At 44.6% G+C, this 26,706-nt stretch overlaps 1 protein-coding gene across 1 annotated transcript in view; it reads right to left on the minus strand.

The window, feature by feature from the left end:
- Positions 1-3,477: 3,477 nt before the first annotated feature.
- Positions 3,478-26,706, minus strand: part of shmt1 (serine hydroxymethyltransferase 1 (soluble)) — a 29,102-nt gene continuing 5,873 nt past the window's right edge. Inside the window, exons 3-12 of the mRNA XM_041206074.1 lie at positions 26,050-26,195; positions 24,612-24,727; positions 24,062-24,222; positions 11,237-11,318; positions 10,506-10,718; positions 9,384-9,500; positions 8,560-8,682; positions 6,066-6,182; positions 4,641-4,751; positions 3,478-3,782 (exon numbers count right to left, since the gene is read on the minus strand). Of these exons, the coding sequence (XP_041062008.1) occupies positions 3,610-3,782; positions 4,641-4,751; positions 6,066-6,182; positions 8,560-8,682; positions 9,384-9,500; positions 10,506-10,718; positions 11,237-11,318; positions 24,062-24,222; positions 24,612-24,727; positions 26,050-26,195 (1,359 nt within the window). The 3' untranslated portion in view covers positions 3,478-3,609. The remainder of the gene's footprint in view (positions 3,783-4,640; positions 4,752-6,065; positions 6,183-8,559; positions 8,683-9,383; positions 9,501-10,505; positions 10,719-11,236; positions 11,319-24,061; positions 24,223-24,611; positions 24,728-26,049; positions 26,196-26,706) is intronic.

The raw sequence follows: 26,706 nt of genomic DNA on the forward strand, positions 1-26,706 counted from the left end.
ACACTAGAATCAGTGTGTATGATAGTACATAGGACTGAAGATTAGTCTGGAGGATGTGACAGGATATAGGGAGCATACGTGGTGTGATGTAGGGTGTGTGACAGGATGTAAGGGAGGGTGAGTGGTGGGATGTAGGGGAGGGTGTGCAGCGGGATGTAGGATTAAGGTTTGATTGAAAGGTGCGTGATGGTGCCTTTGGAGTTTGAAGGTGAGAATGAAGATTTTGAAGTTGATATGGTTTTATTTTGAAGTATAATTTCATTCCAACATCAATAAACAATGTGACCTTCAAGCTCTTGTTTCTTCCTCAGACATCCTGTAGATGACCGTTACCAGATAATTGAGGAAGCCGTCTCTTTGTGCAATATTAGTATCTTGTTAAGTAGTACACATGTTCCAGTCAGATACATGCTTATCTCCACACAGTCTGACAGTTTGTTCTGAAAGCCATTTAACCATCTTTTGGATTAACAATGTTTGATATCTGCTTTGGAATTTGTATTGGTGTGTTCTATACCACTCTGGGTTACAATGACCTGTGTTCCATATTGCACTGGCCTACTGTGCTCTCAGAGAACCATTTTGGTCAATTTGAGACAGTGGCTGTGATTTCAACCTAGTTAGTTAATGCGGCAAGTCAGTCCACCTGCCCAGCAATAAACAGATTCTTCATCGGCCAGACTGCAGCCACACTGACTCGAACCACCACCACCACCACCACCACCACGCCCCCCTCCCCCCCCCCCCTGCAGAAACAGCAGCTCTCACAGATTAACATAACACAAACACAGCATCCTCATCCTCCTGACAAATGTATCTGGCCATGACCTATGCCCTTGACCTACTAACTACACTGAAGGGCTTTGCTGTTGGGATTCAGGGACCTTTACAGCTCGATTTTGACAATATGATTAAAAATTGCATTCCTTTTACATTCTCTATGATCAATAATTATTGCAAGAGTTTCAAAACTTTTTTCATAAAATCTTGTGATTATTACACTGTAACTTCCAACTCATAGTCTGTCCAACCTGAATTGCTAATCACTGTGAACAATAAAGCCTTGTGGCTTTCAGACCTGGAGCAAACCATTTATTCAATGACAAGTTTCCCTCTGCATTCCCACCCTTCCCAATGAGAAAACAACTCCAGTTTCAATTCCCAATACCTGGAACCAGTTATCCCTGCCCTCTACAGGTATTCCCTCTCTGCAGCCAGTAATCCCCACTGATTAAGTGACCAGACTTGCACTCTCCTGTCTGACCAACAACCCACACAGCAATCCCGTCCATTTTTACAGCGAAGTCCATTCAGCCGACTGCTCCTCACAAGCCTCTCCCACCCTACTTCATCCCATCCCATCAACATACACTTCTATTCTTTTCAAATTCATGCATTTATCTAGCTTCCCCTTCAAACCATTTATGCCATTTGCCTCAACTACTCCATGTGGTAGTAGATTCCACATTCTGACCACTCTGGGTATAGAGATTTCTTCGGAATTCCTATTTGATTTATTAGTGACCATCTTATATTTATGGCCCATAGCTTTGGTCTCCCCACATGGAAACATCTTCTCTATGTCTACCCAATCAGAATCCTAAAGAGCACAGCTTTCACTTTGAAGAAAAAGAGCCCCAGCCTGTTCAAACTTTCCTGAAAAGTGTTTTTTCAGCACTCATTTGTATTCCATCTCCCCTCCTGTTTAAGTGATATAAAACAATACCGCGCTTCATTACAGCTCCTGAACACCACTATGCACTGCTGTTCCTTTTATCAATTTCCCCTCAGTTTGCACACCACTTCCCACACTTTGGACTGCGTGGGAACAGGCCATTCAGTCCCCCTGTTTGTTTCATAGTAGAACCGGATCACAGTTGATCTGTACAGCAATTCATTCTGCCTGCTTTTGCTCTGTATCAGCTTGCCAACAAAAATCCCATCCAAAATCAACCTGGCAAAATGAGCTACAAGATCTAAAATCCTGATTTTTCACACTTCCCTTATTTTGTTTTAATTGCCACCAAAATATTCGTATTGAAAGGTCCACTGGAGTTGCATGATCAACAATAGTTACATAATTCAACTGGGACAGATTTCCTTTTTTGGCCTGTTCCTTTAATTGTAACAAGGCCTTGCCTTAGCAAACACATTCTGGAACATTCCACTGATGATCTCTTGAAAAGTTTGACTGACCCCGTTGGGCAATGGAGACTGGAAAGCCATAAAGCAGAAGTCAGCTATAACTATGATCTGTTGCAGTGGTACCTCCTCCAGTGGGGAGGCTGTGGGCGGAGTATAAACAGGATGCTAACAACTGCATGTCTTTCAGCATCCGATTCAGTAAGGGTAAGGAGACTGTAGCCAATTCCTGGCTTAGTGAGAAAGAAGAAAATACATTTTATTCATTGACAGGATGTGGGCTGATCAGATTGTGCCTTCAACTCCACTTTCCTGCCTTCCCCAAATATAATCCCCAACTCATCACAGATCACAAATCTAATTCAGCCTTTTTGGGAAGCCTGGTATTCATTGCCCATCCTTAATTGCCCTTGAGGTGGTGGTGAGCCATCTTCTTGAACTGCTGAAGTCCATGTGGTGTAGGTATACCCACAGTGCTGTTAGGGAGGGAGTTCCAGGGTTTTGACCCAGTGACAATGGAGAAACGGTGATATGGTTTCACATCAGGATGGGATGTGACTTGGAGGGGAACTTGCAGGTGGTGGTGTTCCAATGCTGTGTGCTTGTTTGGAGGGTGTTGTTGAAGAAGCCTTGGTAAGTCACTGCAAAGCATTGTGTAAATGGTACACACTATTGCCAATTAACGAATGTTTAAGCTGGTGGATGGAGTGAAAATCAAGCCAGGATGGGAATGGGAGTGTTGGGGGGGGGGGGGGGGGGGGGGGGGGGGGGGGGGGGTGTCCCCGGTCCTCACCCTCCCATCTGATTAAATGCCGCCCCCCCTACCCACCCACCCTCTAAACTTGCCACTGAGGTGCATTCAATTTCACTCTGAGAGGGGCAGTCCCAAGCAGGTCACGGCCACCATTAGGGCAACGATTGAAATTAGCAATGCTCAAGAGGCCAGGTTGTTGTTGCTGTTGTAAATGAGGCACATTATCTGGAATCTGATGTACTTGCATGGGGCATCAATATTAAACACAACTTATGATTAAGGAGACTGGTTTGTGGTCTTCAGGGAAAAAAATAAATTGTACAAATTGATTTTAAAAAAAATCCCCAAAACTCCATGTAACAAAATGTAATTTGGTTTTTATCGGTTGACAGTAAAGCAGTGATCCTGACCATAGTGGACAGGAGGAGAAGACGTGAGAGTTATAAGCTAGGTCATTGTCTTTCCATGATCATGGGAAAAGTGCCTAGAATCATGAAATGCAATGGTCAAAATGCCAGTGAAAACTCTGGAATCCTGTGTATTAAGAAAGGAACTGGAATTATTCAGTCATGGGAGGCCCTGCATATAATTGACTTTTTAATCAATTTGCAGATAGGGCAGCTAGAAAAAGCTCATCACTGTGTGTTTAAAACAAAACAAATCCCATAGCTTAGCTGCAACTGCTGGATCTAGCAATGCCAGGCTCTTCCCCTTTAAAGATCAGCTAACCCGGGGATTGGGAACTTTGACGCAAATATCTCCACTTCTTCCTTCAGTTGTCTGATCTTGTTCTGGTGGTTTTTGTCCGTCATCATCCTTTCCTTGAATTCCTTGAGTGGTGCCTTTGCCCCGACGTCTCTCTGAATCTCCAGGGTTATCCGGATCCCTGTAGAGGTTAAAAGAAAAATCCCCCATGGATATCAGCACGAGTCAGCCTCTCAGCTGTACAGCTACAGGCACCAAGAAGCCCTCAGGTGACATCGGGTAGCTGAGAGATCCAACCCAGGGCAGTCATCTTGCCAAGCACTTCACAGCTGGGATGGACACCCTGACCCCTTCTCTGGGGGGTGGGGGGGGGGGGGGGTGTAAGGAGTGGATGAACTCTCCACAATCCATTGATACTTTGGCTGACCATATTATAAAGCAGCCCTGTACCCTCCTTCAACTGGGATCGACCCCCACACCCTCATTCCAAATGGGATAGATGCTTCAGCTGAGATGGACACCCCCCTCCCAGTCCCCTGCACCAGCTGCGATTGACTCTCCCAACCCCACTTCAGGTGGGATTGACTCCCCTCACCCCCTACCCCTGATCCAGTGGGGTTTGACTCCCCTCACCCCTGATCCAGTGGGGTTTGACACCCCCTACCCGACCACTGCTTCAGCTGGGATTGACTCCCCTCACCCCCGACCCCTGATGCAGTGGGGTTTGACTCTCCTCAACCTCGACCCCGATCCAGTGGGGTTTGACTCCCCTCACCCTCGACGCCTGATCCAGTAGCGTTTGACTCCCCTCACCCCCGACCCCTGATCCAGTGGGGTTTGACTCTCCACTCCCCCTCCCGCCACAGGTGATGAATCTTTGTTTTCTTTTGCAATTCACTCGCCTCAGGTGATACGTCCACCCTCTCCCACTTGACTAAACCTTCACAAGCCTCGCCTGTTATGTTCTGAGGAACCCCACTGCCCTTTCCTGAAGGCCCTGGTGGTTTCAGTATTCCCGAGCAGTACCAAACAACTTTACCTCTGTGAATAAAAGCAGCCACTCTCTGGAAATCCTTCTCCTGAAGCCCTCGGGAGGTGAGGGCTGGTGTCCCCAGACGGAGGCCACTGGGCCGTAAGGCGCTCTTGTCGCCTGCAGGACAATAACAGATTAAAATCTCCGCATTCCCACTTGATCGTTTCACATCTTTTCCATGGCCAGGGACAATTTTATACCTGGGTGTTTTTTCCCCTTTTTGTTGTAGGATAGGAACTGGAGTGAGCCATTCAGCCCCTCAAGCCTATTCCGTGAATTTAAAAGATCATACGCGATCTGTATCTTAACTCCATTCACCAAAACCTTCGGTTCCCTATCCTTAGGCTAATAAAAAATTAGTAATCTCAATTTTGAAATATTCAATTGATAACCCAGCCCTCCACAGCTTTTTGGGGAATAGAGTTCCAGATTTCCACTCCCTTTTCTGTGAAGAAGTGCTTCCTGACATCACCCCTCAATGGCCTAGTTCTAATTTTAGTGATGCTGACTCAGGCATAAATATTGGCTCTCCCTCAACATGGTGTCACTGGGACCTTTTATGTCCGCCTGAAGGGGAACTTCCTTCTGGCAGACTAGGCCTCGGTTTATTGTTTCATCCGAAAGAAAGCATCTCTGATGGTGCAGCACTCTGTCAGTAATGCTGTCAGTCAGAATTCTGGGTAACCGAGTCAAAGTAACCCTCTAACCCCTTCATGCCAAGTTCTGAAATGAATTCAATGTGATAATCCTTATTGAAGATGGTGGCTATATTTTATTCAATATAAGAAAGACTTGAGACTTGCTAATGCCTGAGCTGTAGTATCAAAATGCAACAGTATTATGTTTTACATCCTAGGTAGAAGCGTGATCTCCATGTGACTACTCCCTCGTCGTGTCCCAGGTAATCTTACATCAATCAATGCGACACGCAATATCTCTACAATCTGTGTGCTCAGGGAATCTCTTCTGACACTTTCTTTACACAGCAAAGCCTATGGAGACCTAATCTTCACATCTCTGTTATTTAAATTGCCCAATTACAAGAGATTTCATTTACCTATCTGCCCACCCAGGCAAGGTCAAACTTTCAAGATCTCTGACTTCCCACACTCTGATTCCTATCAACTCGTGAGTGTTTTAATGCTAGTGCCTGGCCAAAGCAAGAAATCATGGTGGCCTTGGCACCCAGTTATTTTGTCTGTGCTCTAAATACATCTGGAACTCTGGAATTCCATCCCTAAGCCTGTCCCAACACTATCTCTCTGTCATCTTTTACGACAGCCCAGCCTCTTTGACCAAGCTTTTGGTCACCTGCCTTCATAACTCTTTATGTGACTCACTGTTAAGATTAGGCCTGGTAACAGTCCTTGGAACATGAGGCCTTTTACCACGTTGAAGGTGCTATACAAATGTAAAGTTGTTGATGCATACCTGGACAGGTGTTCTTGTTGCAAGCAATGGCACATTTTTCCAGAACCTTCTCTGCTCTGCCCCCATCTGTGTCTTGGTTGCGTAGATCCACCAGAATCAGATGATTATCTGAACCACCTGTATAAGGAGGGCAATGCAGAGCACAATCTTTTCACAGCACAATCTAGCATAGCTTTCAGCATTCCAAATGGTCAGTGTGTAATATCTGTAAGGATGTTACTTGGGTGGGTAGAGAGTGCGGGTAGGGGGACTGTAGTAATTTGGGACAGTTATGAAGTTACTAGAGTCAAAACGAGTAACCGGATAGAGACTTTGTGATTAAGACGGGCTATATTCAAGTATATAGGGATAGGCTGCTTGCATTAATCAGAGAGAGGACAGAGCTTTAAGGCAGAAAAAGAATTAAAGGAGCAGATTAAAATAAAATAGCTCCCATGCAGACACATTTCCATAATAGCCGCCCAAAATTGGCAATAGGTCTCCTGCACAGGTAAACAAGGAGGCTAAAGGCTGGGTTAAGCTCCACTCTGATAAATTGAGTATTGTAGAGCAGAGTAGAACAGGAGCCAGATCTGCTCTCATCGGAATTCTCAAGCATTCAGCTTGGCCCAAGCACTGGCTGCCAACAGAAGTTACATCTTTAGTTAAAAGAGTGTTCCCCTCTTCTTGCCCTCCCTATCCCATTCCACAGTATCTGAATGAACCCCACTCCCCCGCTCTTTACCCCTTTATACCCCTCCTCCCAGGATTTGCCTATAGCCCAATTATCATTCCCTTCAAATGGCCTGTCTCTCATCCAGAGCCAATCCAGGTACCAACAAGGCCTCAAGGCCCAGTTTCTGGATTACTAGTCTTGGCAGTGGGGTGGGGGGGGGTGGGGGGGTGGTGGGGAAGATGCGTGATGGCCAATTCAGGTCTGAAAATGCGGCCTAAAGGAATTTCAGACCCAAAGCATCTCTCTATGAGACTTGCTTCACCTGAAAGCTATTAAACAGGACCTGGAGCTAACCATCTCTACACCAAAGGAAGCAAATTTATGGATTAGGTCACCAGGAAACAGCCATCACAGTGAGCAGCAGAACCATGGTCAAGGCAATTAGGTTAGAGTCTCAAAGAGAGATCGAGGAATATGGAGGAGCAAGGACTGATTGGGATCTTGCTTACCCTAAAAGTAACATTCTATACAAATCCAAGGAGGTATCTGAAAGAGAGCCACTGACAGAAACGGACAGTTCTACATGACAGATCGCACTGTCAAGATATTCTGCTTTTTGCGGCTCAAAGTAGGTTAAAGGGAATGTATCATTGGCTGGAGAGGGACAGCAGAGAAAAGTTTGATTTAAAAACATTAAACTTGTGCACTCTCCTCAAAGACGTTTAACCCAGCTCAAAATGCCTATCAAATTCAATCAGGCTGGTCAAAGCCATTTGCTCATTATTTCTGGTAAACAGGATTGCACCTCGACTCATTCCTACCCAGGTTACATTTAACCCTTACATTTCCATAATCTTCAAGCTGTTGGACTGAAATAGAACCTGAAATCAATTGAGTGTGGCTCACAAGGGGCAGATTTGTCTCTACAGGGTCCTGGTTGGCAAGGTTTTTGGAAAAACGCAGTGTGTCCTTTTGGAAATTAGTGAAAGAGGGCTTGTCTTTAAAACATTCAGAAAGTTAGATGAGTATCAAAGTCAAAGAGAATAGGAGGAAAGATGAAAGTCATGGTGTGGCACCCAGCTTTGACTTTTAAAAGATTGTTTGAAGTAGGGGAAGACTGAGGGAGGTGAGCAGTTCCACAGTTTTGAGATTTGAGCCAATGAATGAAGATTGGGAGATGGTGTGAAGAAGCTGGAAGAGGAAAAGTGGGTGGAAACAGCACCATTTGAAATGTAGAAGGAAAGAGCAAGAGAAAAGATTCTAGAACAAGGGATCACTGTTTAAAAATTGGGGATCGCCCATTTAAGACAAAGATGAGAAGAAATTTTTGCTCTCAAATGGTAGAGAGTCTTTGGACCTCCCTTCCTCAAAAGGCAGTGGAAGCAAAGTCTCTGAATGTTTTCAAGGCAGTGCTAGATAGATTCTTGATAACCAAAGGGGTGAAGGGTTACTGGAGGTAGACGGGAGGCTTCAGTCAGATCAGCCATGATCTTATTGAACGGCGGAGCAGGCTCAAAGGGCCGCATGGCCTACTCCTGCTCCTAATTTGTTTGTTCATATGTCCTCAAATTGTATTTGCCGCATGTGTTTTGCTAGGAACATTTAAAAGCATAAGTGACCTGGATATAACTTTGGATCTGCAGTTAAGTGTTTTAAACGTTAGTATAAATCAATGTTTAGTGCTAAGCTCATACCAAGTGTTTTAGTTAAACTCATTCACTAAAACTTTAGAGATAAGTTTAAATATACTTGCTAAGTTAGTCAAATTTACAAGTAGGAGATGGTTGATTCCATCTTTGGAGACTGAGCATCTGTCCAGGCTGTTCCCAACATTCTCACCAGTAACAATCTTGTATCCCATATCCACCAATGCTGTGGAAAGTGCCTTGCAGTTGGCCACAACCTGCTTCTGGTATAGCTTGAATTCCGGAGTCATCGCCTGCTTGAGTGTGACAGCAACTCCTGTCCAGACAGACGTAGGGAAGATTTCAGCATAGATTGTACAAGGACAAACTTTTCCCTTATGAGTAAAGTAATTCACATACAGTTTGTTTCTAATTAGGTCTGCGCAGGACAAGTAAAGAACCCTACCAACTTCAGCCTAAGATAAGGGAAATGATGTAATGCTTACTGCAGATAAAGACGAAAAAAAGAAGAAAGAGAGGAGACCTGGCAGATCTATGTGCTCCAATCATTGAAAATGGCAGGGGAGGTTGAGAAAAATGATTTAAAAATATATATGGGATCCTGGGCTTTATAAACAGAGACATAGAGTAAAAAAAAGCAAGGAAGTTGTGGTGAACTTCCACAAAACACTGGTTCTGGTTCAACTGGAATATTCCATCCAATTCTGGACACCTCATTTTAAGAAGGATCTGGAGGTTTTAGAGAGGATGCAGAAAAGATTTATGAGAATAATTCTGGGGACAAGAGACTTCAGTTACGTGGATAGATTGGAAAAGCTGGGGCTGTTCTTAGAAAATGTTGAGAGGAGAATTAATAAAGCTGTTCAAAATCACGAAGGGTCCGGACAGAGCAGAAAGAGACAAACTGTTCCCATTGGCAGAAGGATTGAGAACCAGAACACAGTGGAGCAATCTGTAAATCAGCTTCCTTTTCAGAATGACACCAAAGGCTGGGTTGATGCTATCTACGCATTTTACCTGCGATGGCATGGTTGTGGGGCCCACCTTGCAGCCCCGGGAAGACTGCTTGGTTGATCAGACTTTCCAGGTTGTACATGATCTCCTTGCCTGTCTTCGGGTCATTGCTGCGGACTCCTGCAGAGTGAGCAAAGCACAACTCGTGGGTTATCAGACATCAATAAAAGTGTTTTTTTTTTTGTTTAAAGATTCATTTGAGGATGTGGGCATCTTTGACAACACTGATATTTATTGCCCATCCCTAGCTTCTTCTTGAGAAAGTGATGGTGGGCTGCCTTTTTGAAGTAACGGAGATTCCCACCATTGAATTGAGTAAGGGAGAGAAGTAGAAAGACACAGACATGGTATATCCCTGTCCTCAAACACCTATCAGGAGTGTGATGGCATACTCTCTGCTTGCTGGATGAGTATAGCTCCATTTGCACCCAAGCAGTTCAACGCCATCCAGGACAAAACAGCCCGCTTGATCCACCCCTTAAAAATTCACTCCCTCCACCAATGACAGCAGTGTGTCCCATCTAGAAGATGCACTGCAGGAATTCACCAAGGTTCCTTCGACAGCACCTTCCGGACCAGCAAGCTCTACCACCTAGAAGGACAAAGGCAGCGGATACATGGTAACACCTGCAAGTTCCTCTCCAAGCCACACACCATCCTGACTTAGAACTCTATCACTGTTCCTTCACAATCATTGGATCAAAATCCTGGAACTCCCTCCCTAACAGCACTGTGGGTGTACCTACACCAGATGGACTACAACAGTTCAAGAAGGCGGCTCACCACCACCTTCTCAAGAGCAATTAAGGATGGGCAACAAATGCTGGCCTGGCCAGCGATGCTCACATCCCGTGATAGAATAAAAAAATTAGATGTTTGTTTGCAATGTACCAACTTGAAGTGGCACTGCTAACTATATAAGATGATGGTCAACTGACCCCGGCACTCCTGTTGATAACAGCAATTGTTAATTTCACCAGTGTTGTGCCAACAAATTACAACCTCAGAAACAGCATTTTACCCGAGACATGGGTCTTGTGTCAGTGCAGACTCGATGCACCTTTTCTGCATTGTGTGATTCTGTGATGGGGCTGGGAAACACTCCAGCCAAACACTTTTCCTCACCTTTTCTGTAGAAGATCATCCCGGATCTGCAGCCACGGAGAGTCTTGTGAGTTGTTGTGGTGACCACATCGCTGTACTTGAAAGGAGAGGGCACCATTCCAGCCGCCACCAAGCCGCTGATGTGTGCCATGTCCGCCATCAGGTAAGCACCATTCTCGTCTGCAATCTGCCTCATCCTTGCATAATCCAGGTTACGGGAGTAGCAACTAATGCCTGGGGAAACCAACAATTCAAGTTCAGCTGATTGGGAACCTGCCGTGAATAGAGACTCTTCCTGCTACAATCCCCCAACCAAATACACCTTCAGATGTCTGGAATTTCCTTCCTAAATCTCTCCGCCTCTCTCTCCTCTCCTTTAAAGACGATCTTTAGAACCCAACCCTTTAACCAGAGGAAGGTTAGAAGAAAACATCATCCAGGGAGGAGAAGGGTCCCCCACTCTTTCAGGAACTATTGGCCATGCTGCCTTTCTTTCATATACCGCCTACTTCAAAGCTCTGCAAAGAAGAAAGCCGCACACAAGTCCCTTCCCAATCCAGTCAGCTGTTACCCAGCGAAAAGCAGCAGCAGATAGTAGTGATTCATTAGAATCATCCTGCAGGAATCCTGACCTGAACTTGCTGTGGTCAGCAAATGGAGCGAATGACCCCACCCACAATGAAGATTCTGAATTTGGGGTGGGGGAGGGATTAAGTTGTGGATACTCTCAACTGGGTGCCACCGGCACTTACCTGCAATGATGAGCTTCGGGTGGAAGAGCCGAGCATTCTCTGCTAGCCGGTCGTAGTCAACATAACCAGTCTCAGGGTTTACCTAAAGGGAATGAACAGCAGGGAACTTTCTTTCATTCAACGACATGTGTATCACCAGCAAAGCCTTTGTTTATTTCCTATCCCTAATTGACCTTAACTGTATGGCTTGCTTGGCCTTTTCAGAGGGCAGTTAAGAGTCAACATAAAGACCAGACTGGGTAAACACAGCAGATCTCCTTCCCCAAAGGTGGGGCCAGATGGATTTTTATAACAACTTGGTAGTCACTGCATCACCATTACTGATACTAACTTTTTATACCAGATTGTTATTAATCAACTGAATTTAAATTTCCCAGCTGCTGTGGTGGGACCTCTAGATCACTAGTTTAATAACAGAACCACTATACCACATTCCTCATATATTTCTGTGTTATCTGTAAACATGATATAAAGTACACATTTATATTTGTTTTATAAAAGGTGCAGAGGAAATTGGAGGAAGTTATTAAGAGGGTAGCCTTCAGTCAGATCTCTCAAGTAGGCCAGACGTAGTCAGAGACACATACGTATTTCATATAAGATGTAAACTCACCTTCAAAATGCAGTTATACAACAGAGGGAACTAGAGAACCATTCTATACTGGCAGACTTCCCCTGGATGGAGGGATTTGAAAACAAGGATGAGAATTTTAAAATTGAGGTGTTGCCAGATTGAAAGGTCAGTGAGTTCAGGGGGAATGAGGACTTGATGCGAGTTAGCATGTGGGCAGTCAAGTTCACACCATCTTCTATTCCAATTCATCTTGCCCCGCTGAACACCTCATCTCCTTCAGTCTTCTCTTCTGTAACCTTCAGGCTTTTAAACTTGTGATAATTTACCCTCTATTTTGTCATCCATCTCCCTTGCTTGTATCCTGCATCATGGGTCTCGATTCTTAAGTGGCAGCTTTATCTATTGGTAGAAATCTTATCCAAGTCAGATCATGAGTTTGGGCCACATAGCAGGACATGAGCCATAATCTAGGCTAACAAGCCCAGCATCAATCCCAAGGGGGCATTGCACTGTCGGAGTGTACTCTTTAGGATCAGAGATTAAACTAAGGCCCCCACAGCCTGTTCAAGGAGCCATGTAAGATTCCATAGTGTTATTTAAATAAGGGTGGGGAGTTCCACTAACATCCTGAGCAACAGCCATCTCTTACCCAATACCACCAAAAACAGATGGAAGGTCACGTCTCAATGCTGTTTGTGGAGTCCTCCTGTGCACAAGTTGGATTCTGCATTTGACTAGGTGACAATAGCAATTACTCTTCAGTAGCAGTCCCTATGAAATCCCTTTGGGATGTCCCATGGAGTTAGAAGGCATTAGATAAATGCAAAGGCAAAAACCAGTTACATCTGGAACATTTCCCAGTTTTGACAATGTCATTGACCCAAAACGTTAACTCGGTTTCTCCCTCCACAAATGCTGCCATGTCTTGCTGAGTGTTTCCAGCATGATTTGTTCAGATATTATAAATGCAAGGTAGGTCTTTTTCACTTTTTGAGCACAATAAAAGTATTTGAACATTAGCCACATGCGAGAAGATCAGACTGAAAAGTGCAAATGCTGCTGCTGCCCCGAATTAGGTTTGTCCAGTTTTCAACCTGCAGATACAGTAAAATGTAGTCAAACAGGTAGTAATGAGTTCATGGACCTTATTTTACTGCCTGAGCCATCAACATTCCTGCTCTTCCCCTTTTAACTTAATGCTCTGATCATAAAAAATACATGTACAAGGTGTGTACACAATAAATGTGCAACTGTCATAAACCAAACAGCAACTCTTCAGATGGAGCTCAGCCACAAAAGTCATTTTGTATTTTGCTGTTGTGCCTGACCCTGAGGATCCATTCAACATCAGCAACAATGGCAGTTATATACCTTATTTAATGTATTAAAATGTCCCAAGGTGCTTCACTGGAGTGATTATCAAAAAAAATCTGATACTGGGCCACAAAAAATGATGATATTTGGACTGGCGACCTAAAACTTTGTGAAGAGATAGGTTCTAAGGATGTCCTCAAAGACGATGGGGAGTAGTGGGGGGGAGGGGGTAGGGTTGGAGGGAAATGGAAATGCTTAGGGATGGTATTCAGCCACACAACAGAAAGCAGGACCACCAATGGTGGAACAAAAAAAAGGAATGCAGAAGAAGCCAGATTTGGAATAGCGCAGATATCTGAGTGTTATAGGTCTGGGGGTGGTTACAGGGGTAGGGAGGGTCAAGGCCATGGAGGGATTTGAAAACAAGGATGAAAATTTTAAAGTTGAGGCATTGCTGGATCAGAAGTGTAGCTCCGTGAACACAGGGCAATCAGTGAAAGGGGCAGTGCAACATGTTTGGATTATATATATTTTACAGATCAGATTCTATTCAATTGAAGCATAACTTCCTCTTGTATTCCAACACCTTTAAGATAAAGACCAATGTTCCATAAACCTTTTTGACAGCTTTTTGTCCCAGTCTACTGGCTTTTAATGATTTGTATACTCGGGACTCCAAAGTCTCTTTGCGACCGCACTGTTCCTATTTCTCAGCATTTAAAAAACTCAGATTCGTTTTGCCCGGGCCCAACAATCACATATGCCCATCTGTCATATTTTCACCCATTCACTTAATCCGTCCATGACCCTTTGCAACTTCCTTTTCCTGTCTGTATAACTTATTATCCTATGTAACTTAGAAGTGTGATTGCACTGGAGAGGAGATTTACCAGGATGCTGCCTGGGCTGGAGGGTCTGAGCTATGAGGAAAGATTGGATAAGTTGGGGTTATTTTCCTTGGAGCAGCGAAGGTTGAGAGGGGACCTAATAGAGATGTATAAGATTATGAGGGACATAGATAGGGTGGCTAGGCACTTTTTTCATTAGTAGAGGGGTCAATAACCAGGGGGCATAGATTTAAGACAAGATGTAGAAGGCTAAGAGGGTAGGAGTTGAGGAGAAAATTTTTTACCTAGATGATGGTGGAGTCTGGAATTCACTGCCTGAAAGGGGGATGAGTCAGAAGCTCTCATAACATTTAAGAAGTATTCAGATATTCACATGCGTTGCCATAGCCTCCAGGGCTATAGGACAAGCACTGGAAAATGGGATTAATGTAGTCAGACCTTTGCTGACCAGTGTGGATACAATAGGCTGAATGGCCCCCTTCTGTGCTGTAAACATCTATGAGTCTAAGTCATCTGCAAACCTGAAATCTAGGGAATGGGACTCTTCCACTTCCAATACAAATATGGCTAAAGATTCCCAGGGCAGGTTGACTACTCCAACAATGAGCCTTTGGCTTAACGTCAGGAAGTTCCCCACCCCAAGACCAATGAGCAGCGAGTCCTTGCAGCACCAAATGTTAGATTAGGCCCAACAACTTGTAGTCACTTGGAAACTAGCACTCCAGAGACTCTGCTCTGAAGCCAAACTATAACAAATCAGCCAACCAATATAGGTGCCAGTCAGACATCAAGCTGCAGGGGAAGCAGCTCACAAGCAGCTCGTGATGGGCTTTAGCTCTGTACCATCATCACCGCGCGCGCGACCCCCCCCCCCCCCCACCCGCCCCCCCAACTTGCATTCCCTTTAGTTCTGGCTAAAAAAAGCAAAAAGCTAGACAATTCACTCCCATCCCCCTGCCAAGGACAATCTCTGAGCCGCCCACATTGAAGCACGAAGGAGTCATCGTCCCTGGTACCTTTCAAGTCTAGTTCTTGCTCTCTTCCTGTGAGAAACACCTAACCTGTCCTTAGTGTATATTGGGGAAGATGAGAATGGTGAATTGGCAGGCACCATGATGGCTCCAGAGTTTCCAAGGGGGGGGTTGCTAGTGCTTTGGGGATGGTTTTAACTAGCTTGACAGGGGGGCTGGGAACTTGAGTGTAGATTCAGGAACAAGAGAAGCAAAGCTGGAAATGGAAGGCAGAAAAATAGTAAGCAAGTGTGGAAGGCAGAGGAAACAGAGGCTAGAAGATAGACAAGAGGAGAGTTGGGCAGTATTTAATGGTATATACAGGGGTTTAGTGAATAAGCAGATGAGTTGAGGGCACAGAAAGACATTTCGAAAGACATTTCGAAATATAACATCATAGCTATGACTGAAACATGGCTTAAAGAAGGGCAGGAATGGCAGTTCAATATTCCTGGTTACGGAATTTTCAGGTCAAATAGTGAATGAGATAAAAAAGGATGTGGGGAGGGGCAGTGTCACAATATTGATTAACCATCACAGCTGTGAGGAGGGATGATAGTCAAACAGGATCTTATAAGGCCGTGTAGGTTGAACAGAAGAACAAAAAAGGAACAATCAAATTGCTGACAGTGAATTATGGATCCTAACAGTCAGAGGTGGATAGAAGAGCAAATATGTAACCAAATTGCTGAGAAGTGCAAGAAAATAGGCCATTAATAGTAGGGGAAATTTCAATTATCCTAATTATGACTGGGATAGAGTCTGTGTAAAAGGTACAGAGAGCATGGAATTCTTAAAATGTATTCAGCAGAATGTTTTTTAGTCAGTACACAGCAAGTTCAACAAAAGAGGGTAATTCTGAACTTAGGTTTATGAAATGAAGCTGGGCAGCTGGAAAGGTTATCAATGGGAGAACATTTTAGTGGTATTGATTATTATTCAATTAGATTTAGTGTAATTATAGAAAAGGACAAAGATAGACCAGGAGTAAAAGTTCTCGGTTATGGACAGGCCAATTGTCATAAGCTGAGATACGATTAAGCAAAAGTGGACTGGAGAAAGATAATTGAAAGTAAATCAGTGTCAGATCAGTGGAAGGAATTCAAGAAGAGTGAGGGTTCAGAACAAGTACATTCCCACAAAAAAAAAATGAAAGCCACTCCTAAATCTGGAGCCTCCTGGATATCAAGGAGCACACATGGTAGTATAAGGCAAAAAAAACAGAAGCTATGTCAGATGCTGAGAGCTCAATACTAGAGTAAGCCTAGAGAAGGATAAAAAGTACAGGGTGAAATTATGAAGGAAATTAGAAAAGCAAAGAGAGGGCATAAAAAATATTGGCCAGGAAAACCCAGATATCTTTAAATATATAAAGAGCAATGGGAAAGAGTAGGGCCTGTTAGAGACCAATACGATTATTCATGTGTGGAGGCAGAAAGATGGGAGCACGATTCTTAATGAAAACTTTGTTTCAGCCTTCCCAAAGAGGGGAACAATACCAACATTGTAGATGTGGAGGAGGGAATGTCAAACATCAGATGGGATAAACATAGTGAGCAAGGAAATATTAAGGGGTTTAGCAACTTTGGAAGTAAATAAACTCCCAGGCTCAGATGAAATGTTATCCCAAGTTATGAAAAGAAGCAAGGTAGGAAAGAGTGGAGGCTCTGGTCATCATTTTCCAGTCCACACTGGCTATCGGCATGGTGAGACCGCACCTGGAGTATTGGGCAGAGTTTTGGTCCCCTTATTTGAGGAAGAATGTAGTTGCATTGGAGGCGGTTCAGAGGAGGTTCACTAGATTGATTCCAGAGATGCGGGGCTTGTCTTGTGAGGAGAGATTGAGCAGTTTAGGCCAAACTCGCTAGAGTTTAGAAGGATGAGAGGAGATCTAATTGAGGTGTATAAGATGCTAAAAGGGATAGACACAGTAGACGTGGAGTAGGTGTTTCCCCTTGTGAGGCATTCTAGAACGAGAGGCCATAGCTTTAGGCTAAGGGATGGTAGATTTGAATCAGAGATGAGGAGGAATTACTTTTCTCAAAAGGGGCGTGAATCTGTGGAATTCACTACATCAGAGTGCAGTGGTTGCCAGGACGCTGAATAAATTTAAGGAGGAGATACACATTTTTAATTAGTAATGGGTTGAAAGGTTATGGGGAGAGGGCGGGAAATTGGAGTTGAGGCCGAAATGAGATCAGCCATGATTGTAATGAATGGTGGGGCAGGCTCGAGGGGCTGAATTGCCTACTCCTGCTCCTAGTTCTTATGTTCTTATGCTGACAAACTAGAGGACAGCTAAAATTACAATGTTTTGTTTTAAGAAAACAAATGGAGGAAGGGATAGTCCTAATTACAACTCAGTCAGCCTAAACTTGGTGGTGGGCAAATTACTGGAAATATTTCTCAGGGACAGTACAAATCCTTCATTCACACAGGCATGGATTCATCAATGACAAACAGTAGTCAGTTAATTTGTTAATGATTGACTAATTTGATGTAATATTTTGAAAAGGTTACAGGAGGATCAATGAGGATACTGTGTTTGATATAGTCTACATAGATTTTTGACAAGATCCCACATGCCGACTGGTTAGAAAAGGGATCCAAGGGAAAGTGACAGGCTGAATCTAAAATTGTCTCAGTGGCAAAATTGAAGGGTAATTGTCGACAGGTATTCCTGTGGCCGGAGGGCTGATTCCAGTCCAGTTCTGCAGGGCTCAGTACTCATCCCCTTGCTTTTCGTGGTGCACATCAATATACTATTAATTAGGGGGCCTCATTCAGAAGTTTGCAAATGATACAAAAACTGGCCATCTGTTTCATAGGGGCGAATTTTCTCCCCATCTGGGGGGCTGGTCGTGAGTGGGCATAGGTGGGCGCGCAGCCGATTGCCACTCGTGATCAGCTGGGCGCCACCATTTTACGTAGGTGGGCCAATTAAGGCCCGCCCATCGTGACGCACGCCTGGAAGCGCTGAGTGCTCCCTGTGTGGGCTGGGAGGGGGTGCTGCATGAGTCGGGGCCTGCACTCTTTCATGGGCGCAGAAATCTCCAAGGCACAGAGCTGCCTCAGGGGGATTAATTTACGTACCAAAAAATTTAATAAAGGGAAAAAAAAACTTTTAAGACATGTCCCCTCATGTGAAACTGTCACATGAGCTGGGACATGGCTATTAATTTTATTAATTTTTTTTTACAAGACTTGATCATGAAGCCTCATCCCATCCATGGATGAGGTTCCATGAAAAATGTGAAGGCCGCCTGGGCTCTTCACCTGCCTGCCAATTTTAAGGCTGGACCAGCAGCTCAGTTTATTGCTTTAATTGATAGTTAACCGGCCTTAATAGGCCTTTGACAGTTAGGCGGGTGTGCAGCTGATTCAGCTGCATGCCTGTCGTACTGAAAATCTGAATGGCACGCGGTGAATGATGCACGCCCGACATCATCGTGTGTAATTTTACAACTTGGAGAGCAGGCCCCGTCCCCGCTCACCAAGCAGGAAATTCTGCCCACAGTGAGGAATAAAGCGGTAGACTGCAGGAAGATATCAATGGACCAGACAGTACCATAGTATCTTTACAATGCAGCACGCCATTTGACCCATCGAGTCTCTACCGGCTCTCTGAAAGCGTATTCCACCTAATCCCAGTCCCCTGCCTTATCCCAGTGGACTGAAAATTAGTAAATGGGATTCAACCTGAAGAAGTGTGAGGTAATGCATTTGGGGAGGACAAAAGGGAAATGAATCAATATTAAATAAAGATACTGAGGAGTGTAGGAGAAGAGGTTCCTAGAGTGCATGTCCACAGATCCTTGAAGGTAGCAGGATTTTTAAAAATCATTCCACAAGGTGCCACACAAGAGGTTATTACGTAAAATTAGGGCTCATAGTATTGGGGGGCAGGGGGAGTAATAGATTGAGGATTGGTTAATAAATAGAGTAGGAATTTTGGGTCATTTTCAGGTTGGCAGGCTAAATAGCAGGGTCCCACAAGGATCATCAGTGTTTGGTCCCCAGAAATTTACAATTTATATCAATGACTTAGACGAGAAGACCAAGAGTAACGCTTCCAAGTTTGCCAATGACACAACGGTTATTTTCCAGTCTCTCACCATTTTAAAAAATATTCTAATTTCTTCTATTTTTCATTCCAAAATGGATAACTTACCAGATGGACTGGTGTGGTTCAAGAAGGCAGCTAATCACTGCCTTCTCAAGGGCAGTTAGGGATGAGCAACAAATGCTGGCCAGTGATGCTCACATCCCATGGAAGAAAAACAAAATTAATTTCTTCTCATGCAGTATAAATTGTTGTTCCCTTTACTGTTGGTTTATCTTGCGTCATTGTATTGATGAGTGCAAGATGAAAAGCTTCAATAGCATGCCTCTTTTATCAACAATAACAAAAATCTTCACGCGGCCCCCCCCCCCATATCACAACCTGTCCATATCCCATGGCAGCCTTTTTGCATCCTCCTGGCTGCTCGCTTTCCCCCTTGGGCCATAACATCCGAGCTCCCCAGCATTGGATTTGGTGGTGGTGGTGGGGGGGGGGTGGGGGGTGGTACCCCAAAGATGCACTGGGGAACCCCTCTCGGAATTTCAAAAGTAAGCGTTTGCACGGCAGTTGCCCCGAAGTGCACACTTCTTCTGGGCAATTGCCCTGCTCTGGGAACCATCCGAAAATGCGACTTAAATCGCAAGATTTGGACGGTTCTGGCTGTGTTACATAAAGGGCAGAATTTAGAATTTCACCCACGTAGGGTGGGCTCGAGGTGGGCAGGGGCAGTCAGGAAGCCGATTGCTGCCCGTGATCAGAGCCGGAAAGCAATCTCACGCTAGTGGGCCGATTAACGCAAGTGGCGTGCACGTGACTGTGAGCTTCATAACCTCCCAGCCTCAGGGAGATGGAGTATTATATAGAAAAATAAAGAAAATGAAAATGTAATGAAACGTCCCCTCATGTGACTCTGTCACATGAGCAGGGACATGTCATTAATAAAATTTAAAAATTTTTATTTTATTTTTATTTGCTTTGGGAAACCTCATCCCGCCATTAAATGAGGTTTCTAAAAAGTGCAAAGGTATTTTCGCCTGCCAGCCAACCGTAAGATTAGACAGTCAGCAAAAAATTCAAGTTAATTGATCATTTAGTAGCCTTTGCAGGCCTTTTAATTGTCGGTGGGCACGCTGCCAACTTCGGTGCGTGCCCGCCGAACGGAATATTGCACGACGGCACGTTGACGTTGGGACACTCGCCTGACATCAATGCTCATCATTTTATGCCCGAGCAGGTCGGGCGTGTGCCTGCTCACCAAGCTAAATTTTACCGATCGAGTTACTCAGAAAAAGTTAGAAGAATTAAAACCTCTTCTAACTTCTAGGAACTACTGTAATAAGACAGACCGCCCCTCGCTGCCACCCCCCACCCCCCAAGGGGACCCTTCCCACACCCGAACTCCCCAGGGGACACGCCCGACACCCGAGCTCCCCAGGGGACATGCCCAACACCGTATTCCCACCCCCAAACCCAACTACCCATGGGAAGCCCCACCAACCCGACTCGATCCCCCCCACCCTGGAAGGCCAGTCAACACCCCCCCACAACCTCGATCTACCCCCAACCCGGAAGGCCTGTCACCACACCCCGTAGTATCACCCCACTGTCACCACCACCCAAGGCCCAAACACAAACCCGTCCCACCACCTCTCCCCGCTTCCTCAGGCCCAAACTCACCCCTCCCACACCCCCAGTCCACGCAACCAGACACCCCCACCACAGGCCCTACCAGGCACCCCCCACTGCCAACCCGACCCCACCCCTCACCCCGACCAGACAGCCGCCCACAGCTCCCACAGTAGGCCCTACCCCCTATCCCAGTCGGATCTCCCAACCCCCAGTGTCCAATATCGCAACCCCCCCCTCCCAGCCCCCATGTTTGACGTCCCCGTTCCCCCAGCCCCCACCCCCGATGTCCAACATCCCCCCCAGCCCCCACCCCCGATCTCTGGTCCCCGTCCCCACAGGCCCCACCCTCAATGTCTGAGTTCCACCCCCCCCATAGGCCCCACCCCCGATGTCTGATTTTCGCCCCCCCCCCCCCCCCCCCCCCCCCCCAGCCCCCACCCCCATCCAATATCCCCCTACCCACCCTCTGACCTCTGATTCCTCACATCCCCCAAATCCTATCCATTTATCTTCCCCCTGGCCTGTTAATTTCAAACTTACCTGGTTTATGGCACCTTGTGCTGTAAAGAAAAGGGCATGTCCTTCTTCAGTCTGACTCTGCTGGATGCGATGCTGGGCTTCGGAAACAGCTGCACTGCCTAAATCCTGCCCAGCCTGAGTAGGGAGGTTGGATGAGACAGACATGGATGAAATTCCCATAAATAATTAGGCACAGAGTGGCAATCCTGCGCTGATTGCCACTCCGAAGAAGTTATGGCCCAATGATATGATATTGTGAAGTAGGTTACAGACACATAGATGGGTTGAGTGAGTGGGCAAAAATCTGGCAGATGGAGTATAATGTGGGAAGATGTGAAGTTGTTCACTTTGGCAAGAAGAAAAAAAAAGCAGTCTTACTCAAATGGAGAACAACTGCAGAATTCTTAAGTGCAGAGGGATCTAGGTGTTCTAGCGCACGAGTCACAAAAAGTTAGTTTGCAGGTACAGCAAGTAAATAAGAGGGCTAATGGAATGCTATCCTTTATTACGAGAGGAATTGAACATAAAAGTAACAATGTTATGCTTCAGTTTTACAAGGCATTGGTGAGGCCACATCTCGAATACTGTTTGCAGTTTTGATCTCCTTAGTTAGGGATGGATGTAAATGCATAGGAAGTGGTTCAGAGGAGGTTTACTAGATTGATACCTGGAATGAGCAGGTGGTCTTATGAGGAAAGGTTGGACAGACTGGGCTTGTTTCCACTGGAGTTTAAAAGAGTGAGGGTTGACTTGATTGAAGTATACAAGATCCTGAACAGTGTCGACAATGTGGATGTGGAAAGGACGTTTCCTCTTGTGGGCGAGTCCAGAACTAGGGGGCACAGTTTTGAAATTAGGGGCTGCCCTTTTAGGACAGAGATGAGGAGGATTTTTTTTCTCTCAGAGGGTTGCGCGACTTTGGAACTCTCTGCATCAGAAGGCTGTGGAGGTGGAGTTATTGAATATTTTTAAGGCGGAAGTAGATTGATTTCCTTGCCTAACAAGAATCTAAGGTTATTGGGGGTAGATGGAAATGTGGAATTTGAAACACAAACAGATCTGCCATGCTCCTATTGAATGGCAGAGCAGGCTCGAGGGGCCGAATGGTCTACTTCTGCCCCTATTTCATATGTTCAGAAGAATCTGAATCACATTAACATGAAGGTACAGCAAGTAATTACAAGGCACATGGTATGTTAGCTTTCGTTACAAAGGGATTGGAGTATAAGAGTGAAGATTTACTGCAATTGAATAGGGCTTTCGTGAGACCACACCTGAGTAATTTGTACAGTTTTGGTCTCTTCACCTAAGAAAGAATATACTTGCCTTGCGGGGAGTGCAATGAAGGTTCACTAATCTGATTCCCAAGATGTGGAACTTCCTATGAGGAGACGGAGTAGTCTAGGCCTATATATCCCTAAAATTTAGAAGAATGAGTGATATTTCATTGAAACATATAAAATTCTTAAGGAACTTAACAGGGTAGATGCTTCCCCTGGCTGGTAGTCGAGAATTAGGGATAATTGTCTCAGAACAAGAGGTTTACCGATATAGGACAGATTGAGAAATATTTCTTCACTCAAAAGGTTGGCAATTTATGGAATTTTCTACATCAGAGAGCCGTAGGTGCTCAATTATGAGTATATTCAAGACAGAGATCAATAAATTTTTGGGTGTTAAGGGAATTAAGGGACATGGGAGAGTGTGGAAAGGCAGAGTTGAGGTAGAAGAGCAGCCATGATCGTATTAAATGGCGCAGCAGTCTCAAAGAATCAAATGACCTACTCCCATTCCTATTTCTTATGTGGTTAAGAAGGCATCCAGAATACATCCGTTTATTAGCTGAGGCACAGAATGTAGGAGCAGGGAAGTTAAGCTAGAACTTTAAAAAAGCCCAGCTAGAGTACTGTATACAGTTCTGGTCACTGCGTTACAGGAAACTTGCAGACACTTGAGAGAGTGCAGAAGAGATTTACAACAATGATGTTACTAGGAACGGAGAAATTTAGCTATGTGGAAGGATGTGACAAGCTGGGTTATCTTTGCTTGAGCAGAGGCAGCTGAGGGGAGATTTAATTGAGACATGTAAAATTATGAGAGATCTAAATAAAGTAGGTTGGAAAGCCCTATTTCCCTAACCAGGCAGGTCAATAATCCCAGGGCATAGATTTAAAGAATTGGCAGACGGATTGTAGGGTAATTCAGGACACTTTTTTTCCCATTCAAAGGATGATCTAGAGCCTAGAACTCAGTGGAGGCTTAAACCCTATTTGCATTTAAAAAGTACTTTAGACATGCACTTGAAGTGCCATAACCTTCAGTGCTATGGATCAAGAGCTGGAATGTGGGATTAGGCTGGATAGCTCATTTTCAGTTGACACAGACTCGATGGGCCGAATGGCCTCCTTCTATGCAATAAATGATCACGTTGCTATGATTTTAAGTTTATGTGATATGCAGAAGTGCATTACCTATTTTCACACATTTCTTAAAGGAAGTTACAGCAAATTTTTACATTTCAAATTTTACATTTTGGTATGACAAATGGTGAAGGAGGAAAGCACACTTCTCAAGCATAGTCATGTGAGATTTGTTGTGATCTGGAATGATCTCCCCAAGAAGGGTGGAGGAAGCAGATTGATTGCAAATTATATAAATACCCGAAAGGAAAAAAAAAATGTGCACAGCTCTGGGGGAAGGGTGGGAGGGAGTAGGTTTTATTGAATAACTCTTTCAATAAACTAGCACAGGCATGGTGAGTCAAACAACTTCCTATGCTGTTGTGAGATTTTTTTTGCGTTAAAAATATATGGGCAGTGAAGAATTAACTGCTAATTCAATATTGAGTTACTTTCCAAATGCTCCTACCTTGTATGGCATTGACTCGAAGAAGATAGACGTAGCAGAGATTTTCTTCTTCTCTGTCATGAAACCATGAGTCAGGTGGCCACCATCGGGAAGATCCAATCCCATGATCCTCCCATGTGGCTCCACGAGAGCTGTGTAAACTGCAAAATTTGCTGGGGACCCTATCAAGCCCAAGGAGAGAAACATAGATTACTGACACTCCTTCAAAATCTCCAATCGCATGCTGAAGCTCCAGGAGGCTGACGCTAAATGTTGCCAGTCGATCCCAAGGTGCCCTTTGTTCCAGAGAACACAACCAGCAGGCAAGCAAGCCACTCTACTGACTGATCTCTGCCAAGGTGACACAAGCCTGGTTGGGGAGTAAAGAAGGCCCCATCTCCACCCATGGTGGAACAGATGGTTGACACTCAATGCCTAAGTAAATATATAAAGCAAGGGTTCTTGTGGTTCCAATAGGCTGTGTAGCCTCTGGATGAACTAGTGCCTTCAATAGAGGAGGGGGTAGTTTTGGGATAGTAAGGGAAGAATTAATTATACCTGCAGAGTTTACCTGAATATGGCTGAACATTGACTCCCCATTTCTGTGGGTCAAGGCTGTACAGATCCAATGCTCGTTTCTGGCACAGCTGCTCCAATTCATCTACACACTCGGTGCCACCATAATACCTACAGAAACAAGGCAGTCTCTAAATCAAAACAGGCCATGTGACAAACAAATAAAAAAAGGGCTTGCTGGAAAACCATAAATATGTTATCTTGGCGCTTCGGCAGGAGCAGTACAGATAATGCAAGTCATGGCACACCTTACTTTACACCTTTATCATTTCATACAAAGGGTAGTGAAAATCTGAAATTCTCTCCCCCAGTAAATCTGTTGAGGTTGGCGTTCAATTGGAACTTCCAGATCCATAGTTTTGTCGTTACATAAAAGCATCAAGGGATACTGAACAAAGGCAGCCAAATGGATTTAAGATACGGACCAATCAGGATCTAACTGAATGGCAGACAGGCTTAGGAGCTGAATGACCTCCTCATTCCTACAATGACAAATCTATTCAGTCACGTGAATGACAATGGAGAACACTGAGAATTGGGACCAAGGTAGAGAGGGAGAAATCATCATTTCCGCAGCTGAAGGCTTGTTTTCCACCTAGAATTTGCTCTAAAAAGAGCTGTTACATTGACTGCACACCTAATGGCCAACTTTCAGGAACTGTAGGCCTCTTAGAGCCATGAAACCATAGATGAACAAACCATGCAATGAACAATAAGAACCTGTCTAGCCCCAATACCATGTAAAAAGGGGGCCTCACAGGGTCCAGTTCCTAAAATAGGGCCCAAAATATCTGTTGAAGTAAAAATCCCTAACGCAGTACAGATCTTAACTGATGAGTTCTCCTCATTGTCAACTCTGTTAACAATTACTTAACTAGGCTCAGAGAACACAGCAGTTGAATTGGTTGCGTGATTGAATTGGGCTCAATTGAGGGTATTAATGTTGAGGATAGATATTAAGCAATCAGCTCTGAAGGGTCAGAAGACAGACTGTCGTTGCTATTTAAGTTCCAAAGCAGTAAAAAGAAGAAAAAAAGGACTCGCATTTATATAGTGTCTTTTACGACCCAGGACATCCCAAAGAACTTTACAGTCAATTAAGTACTTCTGAAGCATAATCACTATGGCAATGGAAGTGTTGCAAGCTGAAAGCTGAAAACAGACCAATAAAACAAGTCAACAGGTGAAATAAATGAATTATAATAAACTTATCCCATCTACTGTTTCTTTGATAACACTCCCGTGAAGCACCTTGGGAGATTTACTAAGTCAAGGGCTCTGTGTATAAGTGCAATTTGTTGCTGTTCCACGGCATCTGGGAGGACTGAAGGATTTGACTTCTAAATCTTGTCCCCCGGCACAGAAAAGGTGCAGTCACATGTCAGAACAAAGAATTAAGTTATTTAAGGCAAGGGTGAGTATTGATTCTGTACCTCTGCCCAGGGTACCCCTCTGAATATTTGTTATTCATGCAGGAGCCCAGAGCCTCCAACACAGCTCGGCTCGCAAAGTTCTCAGAGGCAATGAGTTCCAAACCAAGTCTCTGACGACTCTTCTCTTTCTTAATGATCTCATACACCTGGCAGGGAAAAAGAAATTTTTTTAAAAATCTTCATAAATGCTGTTTCTCAGTACAGGTCAAGGGTTAAGAACCCTCCCTACACAAAAGTAAGGTCTCATTGTCACCATCTATTGTAACTCATTCTTAGATTGAGTCACTCGAGTCCAGAAATCAGGAGCTGGAATTCAATCTAATTTTCTCCCTCACTGCATTCTCATCACTACTCCTGAGCCTGAGGCACTTTATCCAATTATAGCATGTCTGCTCTTTTTACAGAAGAAATAGGAGCAGGAGTAGACCATACAGCCTCTTGAGCCTGTTAGACCATTCAATAAGATCACGGCTGAACCTCTTACCCCAGTCCACTTTCCTGCCCTATCCCCAGTGTTCTTGATTTCTTTGCTGCCTAAAAATCTATCAAACTCAACAACTAAGTATCTGCAGCCCTCTGGGTTAGATAATTCCAAAGATAAATAACCTTCTGTGTGAAGAATATTCTCCTCACATCAGTCCTAAATGGCTGATGCTT

The sequence above is a fragment of the Carcharodon carcharias genome, chromosome 15, assembly GCF_017639515.1.
Source record: "Carcharodon carcharias isolate sCarCar2 chromosome 15, sCarCar2.pri, whole genome shotgun sequence".
Taxonomy (NCBI): domain Eukaryota; kingdom Metazoa; phylum Chordata; class Chondrichthyes; order Lamniformes; family Lamnidae; genus Carcharodon; species Carcharodon carcharias.